The 22,064-nt window shown below is 44.5% G+C and overlaps 3 protein-coding genes across 3 annotated transcripts; all 3 read right to left on the bottom strand.

Moving 5' to 3' along the window:
* Window positions 1–16,623: 16,623 nt before the first annotated feature.
* On the bottom strand, window positions 16,624–18,030 carry LOC141904292 (uncharacterized). The gene has a single exon (XM_074792871.1). It carries the CDS (start codon window positions 18,028–18,030, stop codon window positions 16,624–16,626), a length of 1,407 nt encoding a protein of 468 aa, XP_074648972.1.
* Window positions 18,031–18,484: 454 nt separating this feature from the next.
* On the bottom strand, window positions 18,485–20,260 carry LOC141904293 (uncharacterized). Its single transcript, XM_074792872.1, has one exon. The coding sequence runs from the start codon at window positions 20,258–20,260 to the stop codon at window positions 18,485–18,487; it is 1,776 nt and encodes a 591-aa protein (XP_074648973.1).
* A 33-nt stretch (window positions 20,261–20,293) lies between these two features.
* Window positions 20,294–21,868, bottom strand: LOC141904294 (uncharacterized). The gene has a single exon (XM_074792873.1). It carries the CDS (start codon window positions 21,866–21,868, stop codon window positions 20,294–20,296), a length of 1,575 nt encoding a protein of 524 aa, XP_074648974.1.
* Window positions 21,869–22,064: the final 196 nt, after the last annotated feature.

The following is a 22,064-nucleotide window of genomic DNA, read 5'->3' on the forward strand; positions in this document are numbered from 1 at the left end:
ATATATTTACTGCAGTTAGTCCTGTATGTCTTTTTTATCGCAATTTACTGTGGTTTATTCCTGTTTGTCCTGTATGTCTTTGTGATCGCGATCGCAATTCATTGGTTGCATTGTTTACTGTTAGTCCTGTATGTCTATCGCAATTAAGTTAGTCCTGTATGTCCTGTATGTCTTAGTTAATCGCAATTCATTGGTTGAATTGTCTACTGTTAAAGCTGTATGTTCTGTATCTCTATCGCAATTTCATTGGTTGCATTGTTTTACTGTTAAAGCTGTATGTTCTGTATCTCTATCGCAATTTCATTGGTTGAATTGTTAACAGACCTCTGTGTACATGTAAAAATAATTAAGGTTCTGACAACAGGTTTGTAAAGTAATCAGCTATCTGTTTTGTCTATCGTTGCTTAAATTGTTAACTGTTGTTTTAGAGTTCTGTATGTCTTTGTCGATCATTTTGTCTGCACTCAGGGGCGGATCCAGCATTTTGAAGGGGGGGGGGGCAAATGAAAGCAACAACAGATGGCTATAAGCCATTCCAGAGCAAGCACCGATTACGCGAAGACCCTCCCTAAACATTTTTTGGAAAATAGATGCAAGCAGGTGCATTCTGAGCATTACTTAATAGAAAGATTTCATTCGGTTTTTAGTCAGTAACGCATAGATTTGCGGCTACATCGGTAATAAATAGAGGGTCGGATCCGCCACTGAATAGCTATTGTTTTGTGTAGGATTGTATCTGTGAATTAAGTAAAGTTACTTACTCCAGTCTGATGTTATTGCTTATTGCTCGTATTTTATTGTTTTAAGTGTGCGAATATTTGTCCTAGATTTATGGAGATCAGGATGACGAGGGTTCAATTTGAACCAACAAATAAACAAAAACATTCAAACCTCAAATTAATCCGTTTACTTGTCTTTATTTTTGGGGAACATTTTTTTACCTAGTTCAGATTTGATAACACAGTAGTCGCTTGTTCCAAAGCGATGTGCCGTTGAAGACAGACCTGAAGGTCTTTGCCGACAGCGATGCTATCCAGGATTTCAAAGGATGTGAAGAAGGTGCATCTTCGACAACCATAGTTTGCAGTTTTAACAATTTAAAACAATAGATTCATTAACAACTTAAAATTTAAAGGTTTAGTGGACTCATGTTTAACCAGGGCAGGGATTTCTCGCAACCGTACATGATATATACATACACTAGCAGTAAATACAATGTACTTCTAACCCTTATAAAACTTAAACTATTATTAGTTATTTTACAATTATTAAATGGCAACGTTTAAATGCGATGTGCGCTCAGAGCGGCCGTAGTGATTTTGGCGTATTGTGGGATTCGAACCGCTCGGAATTTGTACTAGTGACGTCACTCGCCATCGACCAAAACAGGCTTTCAACCTTTTGCCCCGGACGTACCCACCAACGGTGAAGAGGCACGAAGAGATAGGGGGCGCCCCGAGAGGATACGGGCCGTGTGTGAGGCCTAAGTTGGGTGGAGGCGGGACAAGCACAGCTGCGCAGGAGTTGCTTGTCCCCCGCGAAATCCAAATATTACTGAGAAGCTATTTTGGTTACCGTGTCCACGGAATCCGTTACAAAAGCCTGTTTTGGTCGATGGCGAGTGACGTCACTAGTACAAATTCCGAGCGGTTCGAATCCCACAATACGCCAAAATCACTACGGCCGCTCTGAGCGCACATCGCATTTCAACGTTGCCGTTTAATAATTGTAAAATAACTAATAATAGTTTAAGTTTTATAAGGGTTAGAAGTACATTGTATTTACTGCTAGTGTATGTATATATCATGTACGGTTGCGAGAAATCCCTGCCCTGGTTAAACAGTAAGTCCACTAAATCTTTAAATTTTAAGTTGTTTAATGAAACTATTTTTGTTTTAAATTGTTAAAACTGCAAACTATGGTTGTCGAAGATGCACCTTCTTCACATCCTTTGAAATCCTGGATAGCATCGCTGTCGGCAAAGACCTTCAGGTCTGTCTTCAACGGCACATCGCTTTGGAACAAGCGACTACTGTGTTATCAAATCTGAACTAGGTAAAAAAATGTTCCCCAAAAATAAAGACAAGTAAACGGATTAATTTGAGGTTTGAATGTTTTTGTTTATTTGTTGGTTTAAATCGAACCCTCGTCATCCTGATCTCCATAAATCTAAGAAAAGTATTCGCACACTTAAAACAATAAAATACGAGCAATAAGCAATAACATCAGACTGGAGTAAGTAACTTTACTTAATTCACAGATACAATCCTACACAAAACAATAGCTATTCAGTGGCGGATCCACCCCTCTATTTTTACCGATGTAGCCGCAAATCTATGCGTTACTGAGTAAAAACCGAATGAAATCTTTCTATTAAGTAATGCTCAGAATGCACCTGCTTGCATCTATTTTTCCAAAAAATTTTTAGGGAGGGTCTTCGCGTTATCGGTGCTTGCTCTGGAATGGCTTACAGCCATCTGTTGTTGCTTTCATTTGCCCCCCCCCCCTTCAAAATGCTGGATCCGCCCCTGAGTGCAGACAAAATGATCGACAAAGACATACAGAACTCTAAAACAACAGTTAACAATTTAAGCAACGATAGACAAAACAGATAGCTGATTACTTTACAAACCTGTTGTCAGAACCTTAATTATTTTTACATGTACATACAGAGGACTGTTAACAATTCAACCAATGAAATTGCGATAGAGATACAGAACATACAGCTTTAACAGTAAACAATGCAACCAATGAAATTGCGATAGAGATACAGAACATACAGCTTTAACAGTAAACCATGCAACCAATGAATTGCGATTAACTAAGACCTACGAGCAATTATCAAGTTTGATAATTGCTCGTAGCTAAGACATACAGGACAAACAGGACTAACTTAATTGCGATAGACATACAGGACATACAGGATTAACAGTAGACAATTCAACGAACGAATTGCGATTAACTAAGACATACAGGACTAAACCACAGGACATACAGGACTAACAGTAGACAATTCAACAACCAATGAATTGCGATTAACTAAGACATACAGGACATACAGGACTAACTTAATTGCGATAGACATACAGGACTAACAGTAAACAATGCAACCAATGAATTGCGATCGCGATCACAAAGACATACAGGACAAAACCACAGGACATACAGGACTAACAGTAGACAATTCAACCAATGAATTGCGATTAACTAAGACATACAGGACATACAGGACTAAACCACAGGACTAACAGTAGACAATTCAATAACCAATGAATTGCGATTATTTAAGAAATACAGGACTAACTTAATTGCGATAGACATACAGAATATACAGGACTAACAGTAAACAATGCAACCAATGAATTGCGATTAACTAAGACATACAGGACATACAGGACTAACAGTAGACAATGCAATCAATGAATTGCGATTAACTAAGACATACAGGACATACAGGACTAACTTAATTGCGATAGACATACAGGACTAACAGTAAACAATGCAACCAATGAATTGCGATCGCGATCACAAAGACATACAGGACAAACAGGAATAAACCACAGTAAATTGCGATAAAAAAGACATACAGGACTAACTGCAGTAAATATATAGGGCCTTAGGAATGCAAAATACATTCATTTTGTCGAATTTAAACATTCCACAACTTATTTCATTATGTCATTTCCAGTTTTCAAAGGGAATTTTCTTAACTTCAGATGCCTCGAGGACATAAACATATAGAAAGATCTGTCCCAAAAAAATGTCAAGTGTCTTTCATAGTGCAATGGGCCCTGGTTTCCACGTTTATATATCACATATAAAATTCTACAGAAACAATCAATGAATAAGTGAAAATTTACGAATAACAAACAAGACATTCAAGCAGTTGAGTAAGTTAAAATGGGACCAATCTATATATATTATATATGGATTATACAATTTAATCAGGGACAGCCTTGAACCGAGGTTGATGTGTCCATACACTCTCTTCATACACTCTCTGAACATGCATGTATGTATACTGCTGCCAATTGATGATAAGTCAAGGATGTTGAAGTTCTAGACATGGTCAGAATCATCCAGAGACATCGGCACGCATCACAATAACTGATGATTTTGCAGTAACCTGTAACATAAAAAATCAAGCGGTAATCTATTCACAAAATATATTTTCCTGAAAGAAAAAACCTGAAATAGAGCACTATAAACACCAGTGCATATACATCGCTTCTTAACCTTATATATAATCGAGTAAATATATAGGTGACTAAGTGACGGTCATTATAGGCTTCTACGTTCACCATGGGAAATGAAAATATTTCTAACGTCAGGGATTCATTCGAAACCCGATCAATAATATTCAATACAAACTATTTAGGAAATCGGGTCACAATGAAAACAAAACCACCTGATATGTTCAGGAGGAGCCTCATTGATTGGAGCACATTTCCAATGATACCATCTATGGCAATTATCACATTCAATTGAGAATGTGGACTTTTTCTTAGGATTAGCATTGCAGTTTTTGTGGCAGACAGGGCAGGTTTCAGCAACTAACTGAGAAGGGGTTTTTTCAACTTTTGATGAAAAAAGATTATCTAGTTTCAATTTTGCTAGGTTTTGGAGGCCTGCATTTCCAGGTTGATCTATAAGAATTTCTAATTCTTTTTCAGAATTGGAATTATTGATTTCTGTAATAGGAGAACTGTTGAGATAATCATCTCTATTATTATAATCGATTACAATAGATTTTTTCTTATGATGATTATGTTCAATACCAATGTGCTTTTGAAGGAATGTTTCACTTGCATATGAATTAATAACCCCATCTGCCCAACAAATAGCACATGAGATAGGTTTCAAAGATGAATGAGAAGTGGATATGTGCCTATCTAGTTCCCTGCGACATGAACAAAGATATGGAGGATTTATTTTGTCTTTAATACAAAAGGAACAGACAATACTTTTTTCAAATAAAACAGACTTCGAGTCATTTTTAACAACTGGTATTGACTTAATATCTTTTGGTTTGGTATCTTTTGATTTTTTCGGTAAGGATGATTTATTCTGACTTAAAATATCTGCTGAAAATTCGATATCATTGCCAGGATCTGGATCAGTGGAGTCTATGGTTTCAATTTCTGATATTTTAGCTTTTTTACCTAGTTTGATAGCAGCATTTTCAACCATAGCAGAAAAGGATACACCTCTGTTAGCAGGTCTAATTATCTTTCGCCCTCCGTGTCTTGCATTCTCAGCATCTTTAGGCATTGTAACCTTAGGGCAGTAAGGGTCTATCACTTCAAGTTCAGGAAGGTTTATGGCAACCTGATTGTCCTTGATTGGACCCTCAGCACGCCTATGAGCCATATTGTGAGGTTGTCGTTTGGCTGGTCGTCCGCTTATTAACTTAATTCCACAGTGGCTTTCATTATGTAAAATACTTAGAATGTGCCCTTTCCGAGCAGCATTGATATCATTCGAGCTAGCAATGTGGGAATGATCTTTTAACTTATCAATGAGGGTAGATGAAACAGAACTATTTTGTCGAGTAAAATTGTAAGTTGGCAGAGGCTCCACAATGTGGAATTTATATGCATCAATTAAAGCCTTCGTTGTGGTTATATTGTTTTTTTGGGCAAAACAGGCAAAAAGATGTTTGCAAAAATATGGTTGTCCAATCATTATAAAAGCTTCACAAGTACATATACCTAGTTTCAAATTGATTAAATGGCAATTACCATCTACGTATGAAAGACAATTTTCAGGAACGATTGTAATAACGTAATTGAATAAGATACGACTGGATATTGAATCTAAATTTCCTATGTACCTTCGGCATTTTTTTGAAATGTCATATGAATGTTCCTCGGATATTGATACTTTATCGGGGAATCTTTCTTCTAAAACATCAAGCTGATTGAATGTATATTGAGTATCACCATTGAAAAAATTATCATTATCTTCTAACCTATTTAAGTTCTTTCGTGAAGAACTCTTCACAACAAACCAATTAGTTTCTTCATCATATTTTAAAATCTCATTATTCTGTAATAAATCAAAGGCTCTTTTGCAACACTTTTCTATCTTTTCAAGGTGACGTATATTCTTAACTCGTTGGTCAAGTTGCTTAAATTGGAGATTGTTCATATTTGTCGCTTTGATCTCATCATTAAAAACATTTTCAAACAGTAATCGCACAAAAGGGGATATCAGTCTATTTAGGTGTCCACTTAAGTAGACATCATCTATTTGTTTGAATTTGCGCTCAGTAATATTATCAGTTAATAGCAAAGGGTTATTTCTGTTAGATTGACTGACTGATAAATTGATTCAGCATTGAATGCATCAGACCAAATTTGGGAATTAAACCAATTCTTCTTTAGGTAATCAATAAATAATGTTTTTGTATCTTGCGACATAAGGTCTAAAGAAATATCATTCTCAATAAAACTAATAAATGAATTGGCTATATCAGTTCTAGAGGAAGCATCCCATGATCTCATAATGCATTTGAAACCAGTTTCTAGAGGCTTGCAAAATAAGCGAAGTTCTTGATTTTCATTTCATATACTGCCTACGGCTACTGCGACTGGTGGTTCGGTTGGCAGAAATTACTTGTTAACATGGGGGGGGGGGGGGAAGTAAGCGTGGATGAAGACAAATTAATTTAGCCGAGTAAGTAGCAAGTAAGTGAAGTAGTGGCAGTACAGTAGGCCTAGCGACAATGTGAGTGTGGTGGTAACGTGGCCGTGGTGGCAATAACAAGACTCCAAAACTGGATGGCAAAAGCCAAAATTATAAAGCCCTGCCGCCGCGCGGTCGCGACGCCTCGCCTGCACCACCGTGTACGATGCTCGCGGCGTTCACCAGTGTTACCCAGTGAGTTTTTTATAATCTTGCAATCTACCTCTTTAAAAAAGACAAGCTTAACACGTTCGGAAAACATGATTCACAATCTTTTAATCAACAGCCAGCAAGAATACACTTGACAGCAAATTCAAATTCAGCGGTTAACCGTTAAAAGTGAGTTGTTTAGCTGTGGGAGTAACAAAAAGGCGATCTTGATGACGTCACTAGCCATCGACCAAAACAGGCTTTCAACCTTTTGCCTGTTTAACCCGTTTAGGTTGATGTTCCGGCAGCGGCTCCGTTATTTCCGGGTTTCCCGAATATTATTAACCCCTTTTTTTAATTGTATTGAAAATCATTCTATCATCCTTGTCGCGCGCGTAGGGTTTGAATCCCTTTTAACTCCATACTTATAATTCTTATATGTCTATTTATTCTTATATTTGTATCGTGTACGTTACCTTTTAGTCGGTGATGTTTATTTATCTTTCACCAAGCATCTTAGTGTCTGATGTACCACAGTTGGTTACACTAGGATCGTAGAGCGACAGATCACTGGTGGAGACAACCACTGCCAGTGCTGGGTGAAATTCATCTCCGATCGCGTGTCCGCGGTGACCTTTTTTAGCCGGCGTGCGGTTGCCCGGTCCCACTCCCATCGTTGCTGGAATCAAGCCAACTGTGAAATCATTGTACATTTGTCGTCGTCCTCGCGGGAAGCCGATTGTCCGTGCGGGCGTGTCCCCGGACAATCGGTACTGCAAATATGTTTATCCGGACAACAGAAAATCGTAGGTTCCGGACATCTCATTAATTCAATTGTATATTTGTCGTCGTCCTCGCGGGAAGCCGATTGTCCGTGCGGGCGTGTCCCCGGACAATCGGTACTGTAAATATATTTATCCAGACAACAGATTAGCGTATGTTCCGGAACCAAGTTAAATTATAAGTATAATCGTCGTCCCCGGGAAACAGTTCCGGTCGTTATTTCCTGAACCACCGGGTTTTGTGTAACATGTTCGTTCCAGACAGCAAATGCCAGTTATTGTATATATGTTTAATCTCGAGCCCTAAAATAATCATTAATACCCAGTTCAAACGACTGTAGTTCTGTCATTGAGGTCAGCGGAGGTCCTGCCCGCTCTAGGAGGTCAGCTTGCGCATCGTATGAATTCCGGACGGTGGGGGGTTCAACACGCTACCAAGAATAGGACGATAAGAGGAGAGGAACTTCATCCAGCCGTATTACTCGCCTTCAAGAGAAGGATGAGCGGACCCGGACGGACCCACTGACGGAGAAACCCGCGTAGACACGAGGACTAGGTCCGGGACCGAGGGGCGGTTGGAGGCCTCCAAGACATGTTGTTATTGAGCGTCGTCCCGTGACGCCTGGCGTACGGGAGGCCTACCGGTGCAGACACAGCTGCAGGAGTTGTCTGTTCTGATGAATATTTTCATGAGTGATTTTGACCGGGGTGTCAAATGGTTACCGTGTCTGGGAAATCCGTTACAACTGGTGGCAGCGGTGGGATGATGAAAATTTAACGCAAGTGACGAATCCTGAATCCGGATGCTAGGAGTGTGTCTCCGCTGACCTCTGACCTCTGCTGAAAAACAAAATTAGTGCATTCTGCTATCTGCATTGCTATATGTATATATACATTGTTATTATTATCCATCCCTCTATAATACTAAACCACGTAATAACCATTATTCGTATGTAGATTGAGATGACTGACCAACCGGAGATTATGACTGTTGGAGACGGGGTCGAGCTCGTATCGAAAACCCCGGAGAGTGGAGATGGTCCGGACCGCGACCACGACGACCAGTCCTAATCATCCTCGGACGAGGAAATCATGGAAACGGCCGTGGAGGATGATGACGACGCGGACGACAGGGTTGATGGACCCCATATACAATTCCGACTACCGAGAATCGCTCGACGATCTCGACGATATAAACCTTCCACACCGGCGGCCATGCCCGATCGTTACGACGGCAGAACGAGTTGGAATGAGTTTGAGGCGCATTTCGATTCTGTCGCGACACTCAACCGGTGGGACGAGGACGAGAAGGCCACATACCTCGCAGTCAGCCTCAATGGCGATGCACAACAGGTTCTGAAAGAACTCTCGCGCGATGAAAGAGAGAATTTCCATCAACTGAGCGCCGCTTTGAAACTTCGATTTTGACCCCAAGTCCGAGAAGAGCTGTACACCGCCGAACTTCGAGCCCGAACAAGGAAGTCCGGAGAGAGTCTACAGGAGATGGGTCACGAAATTAAGCGACTGGTAGCTCTCGCGTACCCGGATACCGATAAGAACACAAGGGATGCGCTTGCTCGAGCACACTTCATGGATGCGTTAGAAGACGGAGAGATGAGGATGCGCTTATTTCAGGCGAGCCCGAGATCGCTGCCATTACGGCAGCCCTCGAAGTGGAGACTTTCCGGAGAATCGAATCGAGACGAGAGAAAGCACAACTTACTGGGAGGAAAGCGGTTGCTGCCCGAGCGATATCGGTCGAGCCTCGAAACGACTCGACTTTAAAACTGATGAGCGACCAGATATCGAAATTAGCGGAAGCATTAAGCGCTATTAACACGAAACTCGACACAAAAGCCGATGACTCACCCACGGAAAAGTCTGGTAAAAACTCCGTATGGCACCGAACTAACGCGGCTTGCTTCAATTGCGGCCAGTCCGAACATTTTGCCCGACAATGCCGGCAACGTCCGGGAAACGCCAACGCTCCGGCGGTAGGGGCCACCCTCCGGAGACACTAGACGAGATCACTAAGCCCCAAAATTCTGCGAAATATACTGAACTACAAACTCGAGAACCTGTCGACTGATAATGGGCTGTTCGCGGTCGCCGATGTGGGGTCGGTCAAGATGACCCTGCTGGTAGATACTGGCGCTTGCCGAACCGTCATCTCCGACAAAGCGTTCAGTGCTATACCTCAGAAACAGCGACCCCGAGTGAAAGCCACGAACCTCCGATTGCTTTGTCCGGACGGGAGCAATATAACAGTAGAAGGGACGGCAACGATATCGCTAACTCTCGGACAAAATAAGATACGCATCGAGGCGGTAATCGCTAACGTAGGCGCTGACGGAATTTCGGGAATGGATTTTCTCAAGAGAACAGGGTCTTATCTCGATGTGGGAAATTCAATTATGTTTTGTGAGAATGAAGAGATTTGTCTTAACTCCAGGCGTTCTCTAGAACCGGAGTCTGAAATACTAGCCCGGACACTAGGAAGTGTCGAGATTTCAGCACGACATCAGGTTACCATTCCTGTTTCATTGTCCGGCGACGAAGGCCTCAGTGGATTTGGTGTAATTGAAGGCACCTCTAGGTTTGAAAAAGGGGATCTGGTGGTGGCCAGAACGTTGGTAGATCGTAATGTGCACAACACGATTTGTCTTCGGGTGATAAATTTGGGCTACAACCCCATATGTCTACCTAAATCGAAAGTACTTGGACGCCTGATCACCGTCTCGACTGTCAGAAACATCGAAGTCACCGAAGACCCGCCAACGCCCCTCGACGACAAGACCACACCAGATATCCCGGAACACCTTAGAGAACTTTTCGAATCTAGTATCGAACGGCTGAATACTGCAGACGCTCAGAAAGTTGCAAGTCTCCTCGCGAAACATTCTGATGCATTCTCCAAGAACGACGAAGACCTGGGAAGAACGGACCTAGTACGACATGAAGTCGATACCGGAACTCATGCCCCTGTCCGCCAGCCACCGCGATTACCTCCTCTCGGCAAGCGGAAAGAAACAGAGACGCTGGTGGCCGATATGGAACGAAGAGGTTTGATCGAGAGATCTCGATCTCCCTGGTCATCCCCAATAGTTCTCGTTACAAAGAAAGACGGCAGCTCTCGGTTTTGCGTCGACTATAGACGTTTGAACGAAGTAACGACAATCGAGAGCATTGCCATACCGAACATTAACAGATCTTTGGAGTCTCTCGGGGGAGCGACGTGGTTCAGCACACTCGATTTAAACTCTGGTTATTGGCAAGTGGCCCTAAGCGACGACGCAAAACAGAAGTCGGCCTTTACCACGCAGAGTGGTCTGTGGCAATTCACGGTATTTCCGTTCGGGATGTCCGGAGCTCCCGGCACGTTTGAACGCTTAATGGAGATGGTATTAGCGGGACTGCAGTGGGAGATCTGTTTGATCTATTCAGATGACATTTTGATATGTAGCGACACCATAGAAGGCATGATTGAGCGACTTGATCTGGTCTTGGCGAAGCTCAAAGGCGCCGGTCTCAAGCTTAAACCCCGGAAATGTGGACTATTTCAGCTTTCAGCCACTTTCCTTGGACACGTGGTTAGTAGAGAGGGAATTCACACGGATCCATCCAAGGTAGAGTGCATTCACAACTGGCTCGCACCGACTAACGTGAAGGAAGTTAGGAGTTTTCTTGGACTCGCCACGTATTACCGCCGATTCGTCCCAGGCTTCGCGAATATCGCCAGTCCTCTCCACAACCTAACAGCTAAGGATCAAAATTTCCTGTGGACCGAAGAGCACACAACAGCTTTCCAAACGTTAAAAGACAAACTGATGAGCGCGCCAATCCTGGCCTATCCAAACACTGACGACCTTTACGTCCTGGATTGTGACGCCAGTGCGTACGCAATCGGGGGCGTTCTAAGCCAAATACAGAACAAAGAAGAGAGACCTATCGCTTACGGCAGCCGAACCTTAAACAAGGCAGAAAGAAACTACTGTGTCACCCGCAGGGAGCTATTAGCCATAGTATATTTCACAAAGCATTTCCGACATTTCCTGCTCGGCCAAGAATTCTTGATTCGGATGGACCATAGTGCGCTCAGGTGGCTCATGAACCTGAAGGAACCGGAAGGCCAAATAGCTCGATGGCTGGAATCACTCATCTTTCCAGTTCCGCATTGAACATCGCAAGGGTTCCCTAACGGAAACGCCGACGCCCTTTCGCGTATTCCCTGTAAACAATGTGACAAAATAGGCGACATCCACGTCCTCAACGAAGCCAAGTGTGCCCAACAACCATCTCCATCGCAATCTGACGCGCAATCTGCCGACACTTCCGGTCGAACATCAGACGCGGACACCAATGCCAGCGAACCGTGGAGTCTAGCGGAGATTAAAAAAGGTCAATGGGAAGATGAAGACCTCGGATGGCTCCTGGAACTGTTGCAGGATAATAAACCCAGACCTCCGTGGCAGGAAGTATCCCCGAAAAGCGCCGGCGCGAAACGATTCTGGTCGGAATGGGAACTTCTCCGATTAGAAGATGGTGTGCTGTTCCGAGAGTGCCGCCCGGGGGAAGGGGGGTTTTCACAATTAATCATTCCCCCAAGCTCCGCAAGGAAGTTTTCGATTCGCTACACGCTGGAAGGGCTGGTGGACATCTAGGCATTGACAAAACCCTGTCAAAAATCCAACAGCGGTTCTATTGGCCCCGAATGCGGGAGGACGTAGACTTGTGGGTGAAACAGTGCGAGGTGTGCCCGCGGAAGAAGCCACCTCCAAGGAAATATCGGGCAGAACTTCAGTCCTACAATGTGGGAGCCCCGATGGAAAGGGTGGCTATAGATATAATGGGACCTCTACAAGAGACGACCGCTGGAAATAGCTATATCATTGTCGTCATGGATTATTTCACCAAATGGGTTGAGTGTTTTGGCCTAGCGAACATCGAGCCACTGACGGTAGCGGACAAGCTGGTCACTGAGTTCTTCAGTAGATTCGGAATACCAAGAGAACTACACTCGGACCAGGGGTCGAATTTCCAATCATGTCTATTTCGAGAAGTGTGCATTCTCCTGGGGATCCGCCAAACCCGTTGCAGCCCTTATAGGCCTAAGAGTGATGGAATGGTAGAATGATTTAACCGGAGTTTGAAAGCCATGCTGTCCCTAATGACTCAAGAGGATCCGTTTGATTGGGATCTACAGCTTCCGTACGCCGCCATGGCATATCGTTCCGCTCGACACCACACGACTGAAGCCTCCCCAAATTACCTCATGCTGTTAAGGGAAATCGACCTTCCGATCGACCTGGTCGTTGGCCTGCCTCCAAGGGACCGTTATCCGTCGGTGACAAACTATACAGCCAATAAGCGTCGTCGGATAGAGACAGCACATCAGAACGCTCGCAAAGCGTTATCAAAGAACACATTGCGTCAAAAGGCCCTCTATGACCAGAAACGACACGGGGATCCGTACAATTCCCAGGACCGAGTATGGCTTTACCAGCCCAAGCTTTCGGACGGGATCCCCAGTCGCAAACTTCAACTGAACTGGACTGGACCTTTTACAGTGACAAAACGCCTTTCAGACGCACTATATGAGATTCAAGACCGACCTGGTCAACCGGCCAAGCTGGTGCACTTTGACCGTTTGAAACCGTACCTAGGCGTCCGTTATCAGGCCCTTCCTATCGCTACTACGGAGGAGGAGAGAACCGGCGACCAGGAGCCCGAGGCAACCTGTAGTACACCGAGACGACAGGGTAGACGGGCTCACCCTAAAACCCGATGTGCTGAATTTCACTATATGTAGACGATACCAACCCGGGGACGACTATGTTATATCATTACCATCCCATCATAATCGACACGAATCTTCTTTTGTCTTTTAGGTCTCTGCATAAATGTCGAGGTTGCCGCTACGAATACAAGACCCGGGACAGCCTCAGAAGGCACGAGGAAGTGTGCGAATCGCTGACGCACGATGGCATCGTGTTCCGATGTGAAGAATGTGTCTCCAGATTGATGGAGAAATGGGACAACCCGCCGGACGTCACTATCCAAGATCCGATTCCGAAGCGGAAGTCAATCGTCGGCGGTGTAGAGGAGAAAGAAAGACGAAAAGTAGTTGTACGTGATGACGAGGAGAAGAAAATAGAAAAAGAGGAGAAGCCGCAGGTGGAGGAGGTCGAGTCGTCCTCGGGAGCGTCAGAAGAGACGGAGATCGAAGAAGGCGAGGTGACGATTGCAGAAAAATTGGAAGGGAGAGCAGGAGACGAGGTGGTGAAATCAGCGGAGAAGACAGAGAAGGAAGTGAATGAAGAGAATGAGAAAGATACGAATGCGGAGATCAGCTTAATGGGAAATACTAACGGAAAGAAAAAGTTCGAACAGAGAAGAAGAGTGCTGGTAAAGCGAAGTTTGGAACTATCGAGATGTGCCCGCGAGAAAGACTCAGCCGAGGCCAAGGAAAAAGCGAAGGAGGCATTCAAGGCAGCCGCAGATTATAGAAGGAAGATTGATGAAGAGGAGGAGGTAAAGAGAGGAAAGGAGAGGAAACGTTTGGAGGAGAAGAGGAAGTCGGAGTTGGCCCAGCTGGAGAAAAAGAGAGAGGAGGAGAATGATATCACCCCATACTCACCCGAAGATCTGGGGGCGCAGTACCAGAATTGGTGGGGAAATTTGACACCGACGTATATACCAACCGCCATACCGAAAGCGAGCCTACCCGAGATCGCGCAGCCACCGGTTTTGGACTCGGACGAGCCACGTCCGGTGAAAGAGGCCCGACGCCTTCCAAGCTCGCGGCGGGTCTTAGCACATATCCATCCGACCATTCACCGTCGTCCAGCAACGTTCCGCGAAATTCCGGGAGTTCCAGCCAAGTGCCCGTTTTGTGTTAAGATGGCACGCGCCGCCGGAATAGTTTGGTCGCCGCCGGTCAGGAAGTCTAAGAAGATCGAAGAACGCTACGACCGCTAGAAGATCGAAGATCGCGAGAAGACCGAAGATTAAATTTCACGCGGGGGCGCGTGAAAGCTGGGAGGGGGTGATAAAGTAAAAATTTCCGGAATCACCTTCCTCCCGGATTTCACCGCCCCACTATTCTATTATCTCTATCCTATGACTGTACGTTTATTAGATCGGAAACGACCGGTTCCGCTGTTTAACCCGTTTTGGTTGATGTTCCGGCAGCGGCTCCGTTATTTCCGGGTTTCCCGAATATTATTAACCCCTTTTTTTAATTGTATTGAAAATTATTCTATCATCCTTGTCGCGCGCGTAGGGTTCGAATCCCTTTTAACTCCATACTTATAATTCTTATATGTCTATTTATTCTTATATTTGTATCGTGTACGTTACCTTTTAGTAGGTGATGTTTATTTATCTCCGATCGCGTGTCCGCGGTGACCTTTTTTAGCCGGCGTGCGGTTGCCCGGTCCCGCTCTCATTGTAGCTGGAATCAAGCCAACTGTGAAATCATGTGACACGCGCGGCCAATCACGCGTGTCCGGACTTGTGTTCTAGCCAATGAGAGTGAGTCCCGGACAACCGCGGGCTATTTAAGGCGCGCAGTGCGTGAGTTCGGGGAGAAAGCCCTTGCGCTCGTCCGCAGAACTTTAAAGGTCGCTCTCTGCAGTACTATTATAACCGCTCTAAACACGACTCCAAGAATTTAAAGATGTAAGAACTTAATCGTTTTGCCGGGTGTCCGTGCCCGGACAGTCGTTCCTTGTTCCGGACACTAAGTCTAATTGTATATTTGTCGTCGTCCTCGCGGGAAGCCGATTGTCCGTGCGGGCGTGACCCCGGACAATCGGTACTGTAAATATATTTATCCGGACAACAGAAAATCGTAGGTTCCGGACATCTCATTAATTATTGTATATTGGTCGTCGTCCTCGCGGGAAGCCGATTGTTCGTGCGGGCGTGTCCCCGGACAATCGGTACTGTAAATATGTTTATCCGGACAACAGAAAATCGTAGGTTCCGGACATCTCATTAATTATTGTATATTGGTCGTCGTCCTCGCGGGAAGCCGATTGTTCGTGCGGGCGTGTCCCCGGACAATCGGTACTGTAAATATGTTTATCCGGACAACAGAAAATCGTAGGTTCCGGACATCTCATTAATTATTGTATATTTGTCGTCGTCCTCGCGGGAAGCCGATTGTCCGTGCGGGCGTGTCCCCGGACAATGGGTACTGTAAATATATTTATCCGGACAACAGAAAATCGTAGGTTCCGGACATCTCATTAATTATTGTATATTTGTCGTCGTCCCCGTGGAAGCCGATTGTCCGCGCGGGCGTGTCCCCGGACAATCGGTACTGTAAATATGTTTATCCGGACAACAGAAAATCGTAGGTTCCGGACTGTGAGATTTACGGGCCCAAACCCGGAGCTGTGATAGACTGCTTCACGAATACAGAACCTAACGCTGGGAATTCTATACTACCACTGACTTTATTGTTCTCATGAAAATGTTACAGTGCTAAAGATCGACAAGGGTCGCTTCAACTGGGTCGACTTAAGGTCGACTGTCTCTGACACTCCCCGCGGCCAATGTAAAATCTTTGATTTGCAATTTATGATTTTTAAATATATCTTGATGCGTTGTGCAGACATCTTCTTCCCTCTCCATCGTGATAAACTATGGCTACTAGCTTTCCATTCGAGGAACCGTCGAGGTATCCCCGTTATATTGCAGAGACGGCATGTCAATGCTTAACGGCAACTAAACTACGTGATCTACATCTGCCACCAATGATCGTAACCCCGATCGGGGAAGCTTGAGGTTGCTCACGACCGCTCAACTTCGTGACCCCAGACTATGGTTCAGGGAAAAGGACGTCTTACTGCCCTTTTCTTAAGCTCGGTCCCCGAAGGAACTGGTCTTAAGCCATAACCCTTTGTGGATTCGAACATCATTAGTCTTCATCGTCGGAATCCCGGGCTTGAATCTGGTTTCGAATTTTTTCCCGCGCTTTTTCTGCAGCTCGGCGTGGTTATTTCTTCGGCCTGGTGCCAGCTTCCGTGTCCCGCGCTTTTCCTATCGCATCGTTTGGCTCGTCGAGTTTGACTCCGATTGGGGCCAATTTGGCAATTGGCCGCCTGGTGACTCCATTTTTTGTTCTTACGGTTGCCGATCGGACGAAACCATCACTGCCGATATGCGCTTGTGTGATGATACCTAGTTTCCACTTTCTCCTAGGCTCATTTTTGTCGTTGATAAGTACGACGTCTCCGTTGTTGACTCGTGTGGGTTTTTTGTGTTTACCCCTCTCATACGCGTGCTGTTGACGTAGTGTGGCTAAGTATTCATCCTGAAATCTTCGCTTGAAATTCTCGAGTATTCTGGCTCTCCTGTCAGCTACGGTTTTTAACTGATTGTCTGAAAGTGTGTAGTCCTGATCGTCGTCGCTGTCAATTGATTCGTTTGGTATAATCTGCAAATCTCGACCATAAATTAGCTTGTTCGGTGAAATGGGTTCAAGATCGTGTATGTCCTCGTTGATATAAGTCATGGGTCGGTTATTGACTTCACACTGTATCTCTTTGAGTAGGGTTTGAAACTCTTCTTCGGTGACCATGGTTTTCCCGAGCACTTTTTTCATCGCTGACTTGACGGTGCCAATGCACCGTTCGTGTACCCCCGCCATCCAAGGTGCTTGCGCCGGAGGGTAGATAAATTTGATGAGTCTCTCTGTGTATAATTTCTGTGCCTTTGTGTCACAGGCGATAGTAAGTAATCGTTTTATTTCCGCTTCCCCACTGATAAACGTTTTGGCGTTGTCGGTGTACAGTATTCGTGGGGTCGATTGCGCAGCGCAAAAACGTCTGAACGCTCGCAAATACGACTCCACCGACATGTCTTTTACCACCTCCAGGTGTATCGCCCGTGTGGCACAACAGCAAAATAACGCGATGTATCTCTTCACATAAGTTACACCAGTAGACACTGTTACGTGGCCTGTGAAGTCTATTGCCGTCGCGTTGAATGGCGTGTCATAATTCAATCGAAATCCGGGCAGTGGTGGAGTTTCTGGGGGTTGGTAGTTTCTCCCTTGTATTCTTTCGCAGGTGACGCATTGTTGCAATAGTTTTTTGACGCGTGATCTTATTTGCGGGATCCAATATTTCTTTCTTATTTTGACAATTGTCATTCCAACGCCGTAATGAAATACATTCTCGTGTTGTTTGTTTATGATGAGTTCCGTTAGTTTCGAATAAGTGGGTATCAAGTACGGTTGTTTTTGTTGTTCAGTGACGTCTGCGTGGCCAAGTCTCCCCGCGCAGCGTATCAGGCCTGCTCTATCCAATTGGAGTCCAAGCTGATGCACGATGGCTGGTTTTTTTGTTGATTTTCCGGTGAGATACTCGACTACGTCACCATAATACTGCTGCTGAGTCATTCTGACCCAAAGTTCAACTGCATTATTGAGATCAGCTGTTGAGATGGCTGTGCTACTAAGATTGGTGAACGCTTTGCGAACCCGCGCCGTGGTTCTCATCAGTTTGTTGAAATCCTTGAAAGTGCTTATGTCTATAATGTGTGCGTCGCTGTTTTACTACCGACGCTCGATATAGGCCATGCTGACCTGTCTTCCTTCAGCCAATCCGGGCCATCGAACCATACTGACTGCTGTAACTGGCTAAGAGTCGCACCGCGTGATAAGATGTCAGCAGCATTCTCTTCAGTGGTCACGTGATACCAACAATTTAGGTCTGACACCTGTTTGATGCTGTCTACTCGGTTTTTCACGAATTGCTTGAGTTTCTTGTCCGACTGCAACCAATACAATGCAATTTCGCTGTCCGTCAGGTAGAAAGTGTTGACGACGTTAAACTCTTTCTGATATATCTCCTTCATATCTCCTTCAACGAATGCCCATATGACGCTCCCAGTGCCATTGCCTGTAGCTCTAATTTCGGTACTGTGTTGCTATTTGGTGTTTTCTGCGAAACGATTCGATTTTTCGATCCAATCAACCGTACAGTATCGCCTTGTGTTGCGTACGCTACGCAGCCAAGCGCTGTTTTAGGGCAGGCATCGCAGAAGACAACGAAATTGATGGGTACATTTCGGTCAAACCCTAACCAGCGCGGTATCCCGAATCCATGGGACTGTGAGAGATCTCTGCTTATCTCCGCCCATTCCAATTGTTCATCCAATGTTAGCTCTTCATCCCAATCTTTGTTGAGTAACCATAATTTCTGTAAGAAAGCTTTCGATTTCGATCCAAGAGGACCCACCAGACCGAGTGGGTCATAAATCGCCGATGATTTCGATAAAACTGATCTTTTGGTTATTGAGTAGTCTCCGGCCTGAACATTCTTGTTCGCCAATGATATACTGTCAGTCGTTGAGTTCCATTTGAGCCCCAAGAGTGACACGATCTCCGACTTGGTACCATTGTTCTCATCCTGAAAACGTTGATTTATCTTGGGTTCGTTTGAGGCCCATTGTCTCATTAGAAATGCACCGTCCTGCATTATCTCCAGTGTTTTTTGGTAGTAGTCAATGGCGAGTTCGCTGTTATCAACCGCCGTTATCAGATTGTCAACGTACAATTTTCCTGCCAAATCTCTCGCTACTGTACAATCGCCGTACGAATCCAAATGTTTCTTCAATGTAATTCCGAGTGCAAAGGGACTGATTACATTGCCGAATATCACCGTATTGCAACGGTAAGGTACGATTCGTTTCGTTATATCGTTATTTTCGTACCACAGGAACTGAACAAATTTTCTGTCCTCCTCTAACAGCGAAATGGACAGGAATGCTCGAGCGATATCAGCGACTAGTCCAATCTTCCGCGATCTGAACAGTAGCAACAATTCACTCAAATCCGAAATGAGGTTCGGACCCTCAAAGAGACAAGAATTTAGCGACGGTTCCCCTGAACTCGCATCGATCACGATTCTGACTGGGGTTGTTTCACTATCCCTGAGTACGGGGAAGTGCGGCATGAAATGACTATCATGTTTCGATTCATTGATCGATTTTCCAGTTTCTGAAACGTAACCTTTCCGAATGCTTTCGTCCATTACCGCACAATATGCGTCAACGAGATTCAATCGACGTAATCGGTTGACCACTTGTTTCAAACGAGACTGACATAATTCGATATTATTTCTTAAGACCGGGTGGTCCGGTTTCCATGGCAATGGAACGGCGTACCGGCCATCTTTGAATTCGATTTTATCTGCATAATCTTTGAGAAAAATTTCATTGTACTCACGTTCCTCTTGGTCGTTTCCGCACGGTATAGTAAAGACATTTTTCCTGACGAACTCTGTGTATTCCTGTTGAATACTATCCGTTTCATGCGTACTATATGACTCGATAAGATCCGACTTCACTGTTGCTGAGTTGAGAACGTTTCTGACCTTTGGTTCGAGAGGTCCTGAGATAATGCATCCTAATACAGAGTGCTGAACAATCGGCGTTGTATCACAATTAAGTTCTCCCTCCAAGAACAAATAAGCAAAATCCTGACCAAGCAGGATTTCGACTGATAATTCCTCTCCACTGAAACTGTCCGCCAATTCCAGATTCGCGATATGTGGTAGCTTCGTAGCTTCGATCCATCCGCTTTGATTGATATCGGTAACAATCCGATCTTTGACTATAACGTCCATGACAATCCAACCTATTTTGGTCCTGACTTTAAGTTATACTACGTCGTACCATTGAGCTTGCGTCACATGACCTCCGAATCCGTGTACTTCTCTCAACTTTTTGCCGATAATCAACAATCCTAAACTGTCGACTACTTTGCGGGTCACGTACGTATCATGACTACCTCGATCCAGCAACAGTCCCTGATTATGTAACTGTTTATTGTTGTCGATATTGCCCAAAGTAACACGTGCAGTTTCCAATAACACGATGTCATTGGTGCCTGTTGAAACTGCGCTGGTCACTTCCGGTGTGACGAACGACACTTCAGACTGTCCCCTGTTGCCTAATAGCACAACTGGCACGCTCCTTTCAGATATGGTTAACATTTGCTGTTTCGTTTGATAGCGATTCTGATTCTGATTTTCTCCTCTGTTATGGTCCAACGAACGAAAGTATTCGTGCAGACTGGTATGATGCCTTCGTTTGCATTCTCGACATGATTTCGTATTACGACATTCCGTTTTACGATGGTTATTTCCTAAGCAATTGAAGCATTTTTGTTCTTCACTAACCCTCTTGCCTCTTTCCGCCAGGGATAGAGGACATTCCCATGTCTTGTGGTTCCCTGAACAGATTCTACAACTGGTATCCCGTGTAAAGGCTACCAGCCCCGCCGCGGTCCCGGTTCTTGGTCTGATATTTGATTGTTGGTGTATTCTGTGGTTCTGGTTCTGTTCCTGATTGCCTCTCTCACCCATATTATCTAATTCCTCCGTGAACGCATTCATGAATTTTTCGATGTTGAATTTTGTCGTTTGGTCACAGGTCCCCATACGATCTAGGATTGGCTTAGGAATTTTCCGTTCCAAAATTGGTACAAGTAACGCCGAACATTCTGCACTATCTACTCCCAAATTCTCGAGAGATCGAATGTGTCCCTTCACGGTAAATAAAAATTGGTTCAAGGCCATATAATTGTTGGCTGGTGGGGTGAGGTCCAAAATTTCGTTGACGTGGGCGCGAATTACTTTTCTCGGTTGTCCGAATCTGTCCTTTAAAATTGATACGATTGTTGACAAATTCTCTCCTGATGCGTGGATTCCAACCATGGCATCTGCCGCTGTTCCACGAAGTTGTCCGGTGATGTAATTAAATTTTGTGATGTCGCAATAATCACCGTTCATGACGTCGGCTTCCATCGTTTGCCAAAACGAAGCCCATTTTGTGGGTGTTCCATCGAATGTCGGCAGCTTGATTTTCGGTAATTGCGCTGTTTTTTTTGTTGGTCTACTATCGTCGTTGTTTGATTCCGTTTTCGTTGTGTTCGAATCTAGGAATGCTTTTATGCGCATCAGCGTCACCCTCTGTTCAGTTCGCAATTTTTTTGATGTTGATATTTCGTTAGCATAATCCGGTTCTTTTATAGAGAGGGCTTCGATTTTGTCGCTTAAATCCAGACATGTCTCGTATGTATCTCTCATTTCCTCCATTCTCGCCTCGAGCTCGGAGAATTCCTCCGTTGACTGCGTTTTTTTCTTCATAATCTTGTTGATTGCCGAATACTCCTCATCGAATAACCCTTGAAGGGTTGTCCGTTTCGTTTTGAGTGAAACTAAGTCTTCCATTGCGTTGTGTTATCCTGGTCACGGCACCATGTGAGATTTACGGGCCCAAACCCGGAGCTGTGATAGACTGCTTCACGAATACAGAACCTAACGCTGTGAATTCTATACTACCACTGACTTTATTGTTCTCATGAAAATGTTACAGTGCTAAAGATCGACAAGGGTCGCTTCAACTGGGTCGACTTAAGGTCGACTG

Source organism: Tubulanus polymorphus, chromosome 4, assembly GCF_964204645.1.
Source record: "Tubulanus polymorphus chromosome 4, tnTubPoly1.2, whole genome shotgun sequence".
Classification (NCBI taxonomy): domain Eukaryota; kingdom Metazoa; phylum Nemertea; class Palaeonemertea; order Tubulaniformes; family Tubulanidae; genus Tubulanus; species Tubulanus polymorphus.

Coding starts and splice junctions, on each gene's coding strand:
- LOC141904292 (XM_074792871.1), bottom strand. CDS start 18,030: ATGACTCAGCAGCAGTATTATGGTGACGTAGTCGAGTATCTCACCGGA.
- LOC141904293 (XM_074792872.1), bottom strand. CDS start 20,260: ATGGACGTTATAGTCAAAGATCGGATTGTTACCGATATCAATCAAAGC.
- LOC141904294 (XM_074792873.1), bottom strand. CDS start 21,868: ATGGAAGACTTAGTTTCACTCAAAACGAAACGGACAACCCTTCAAGGG.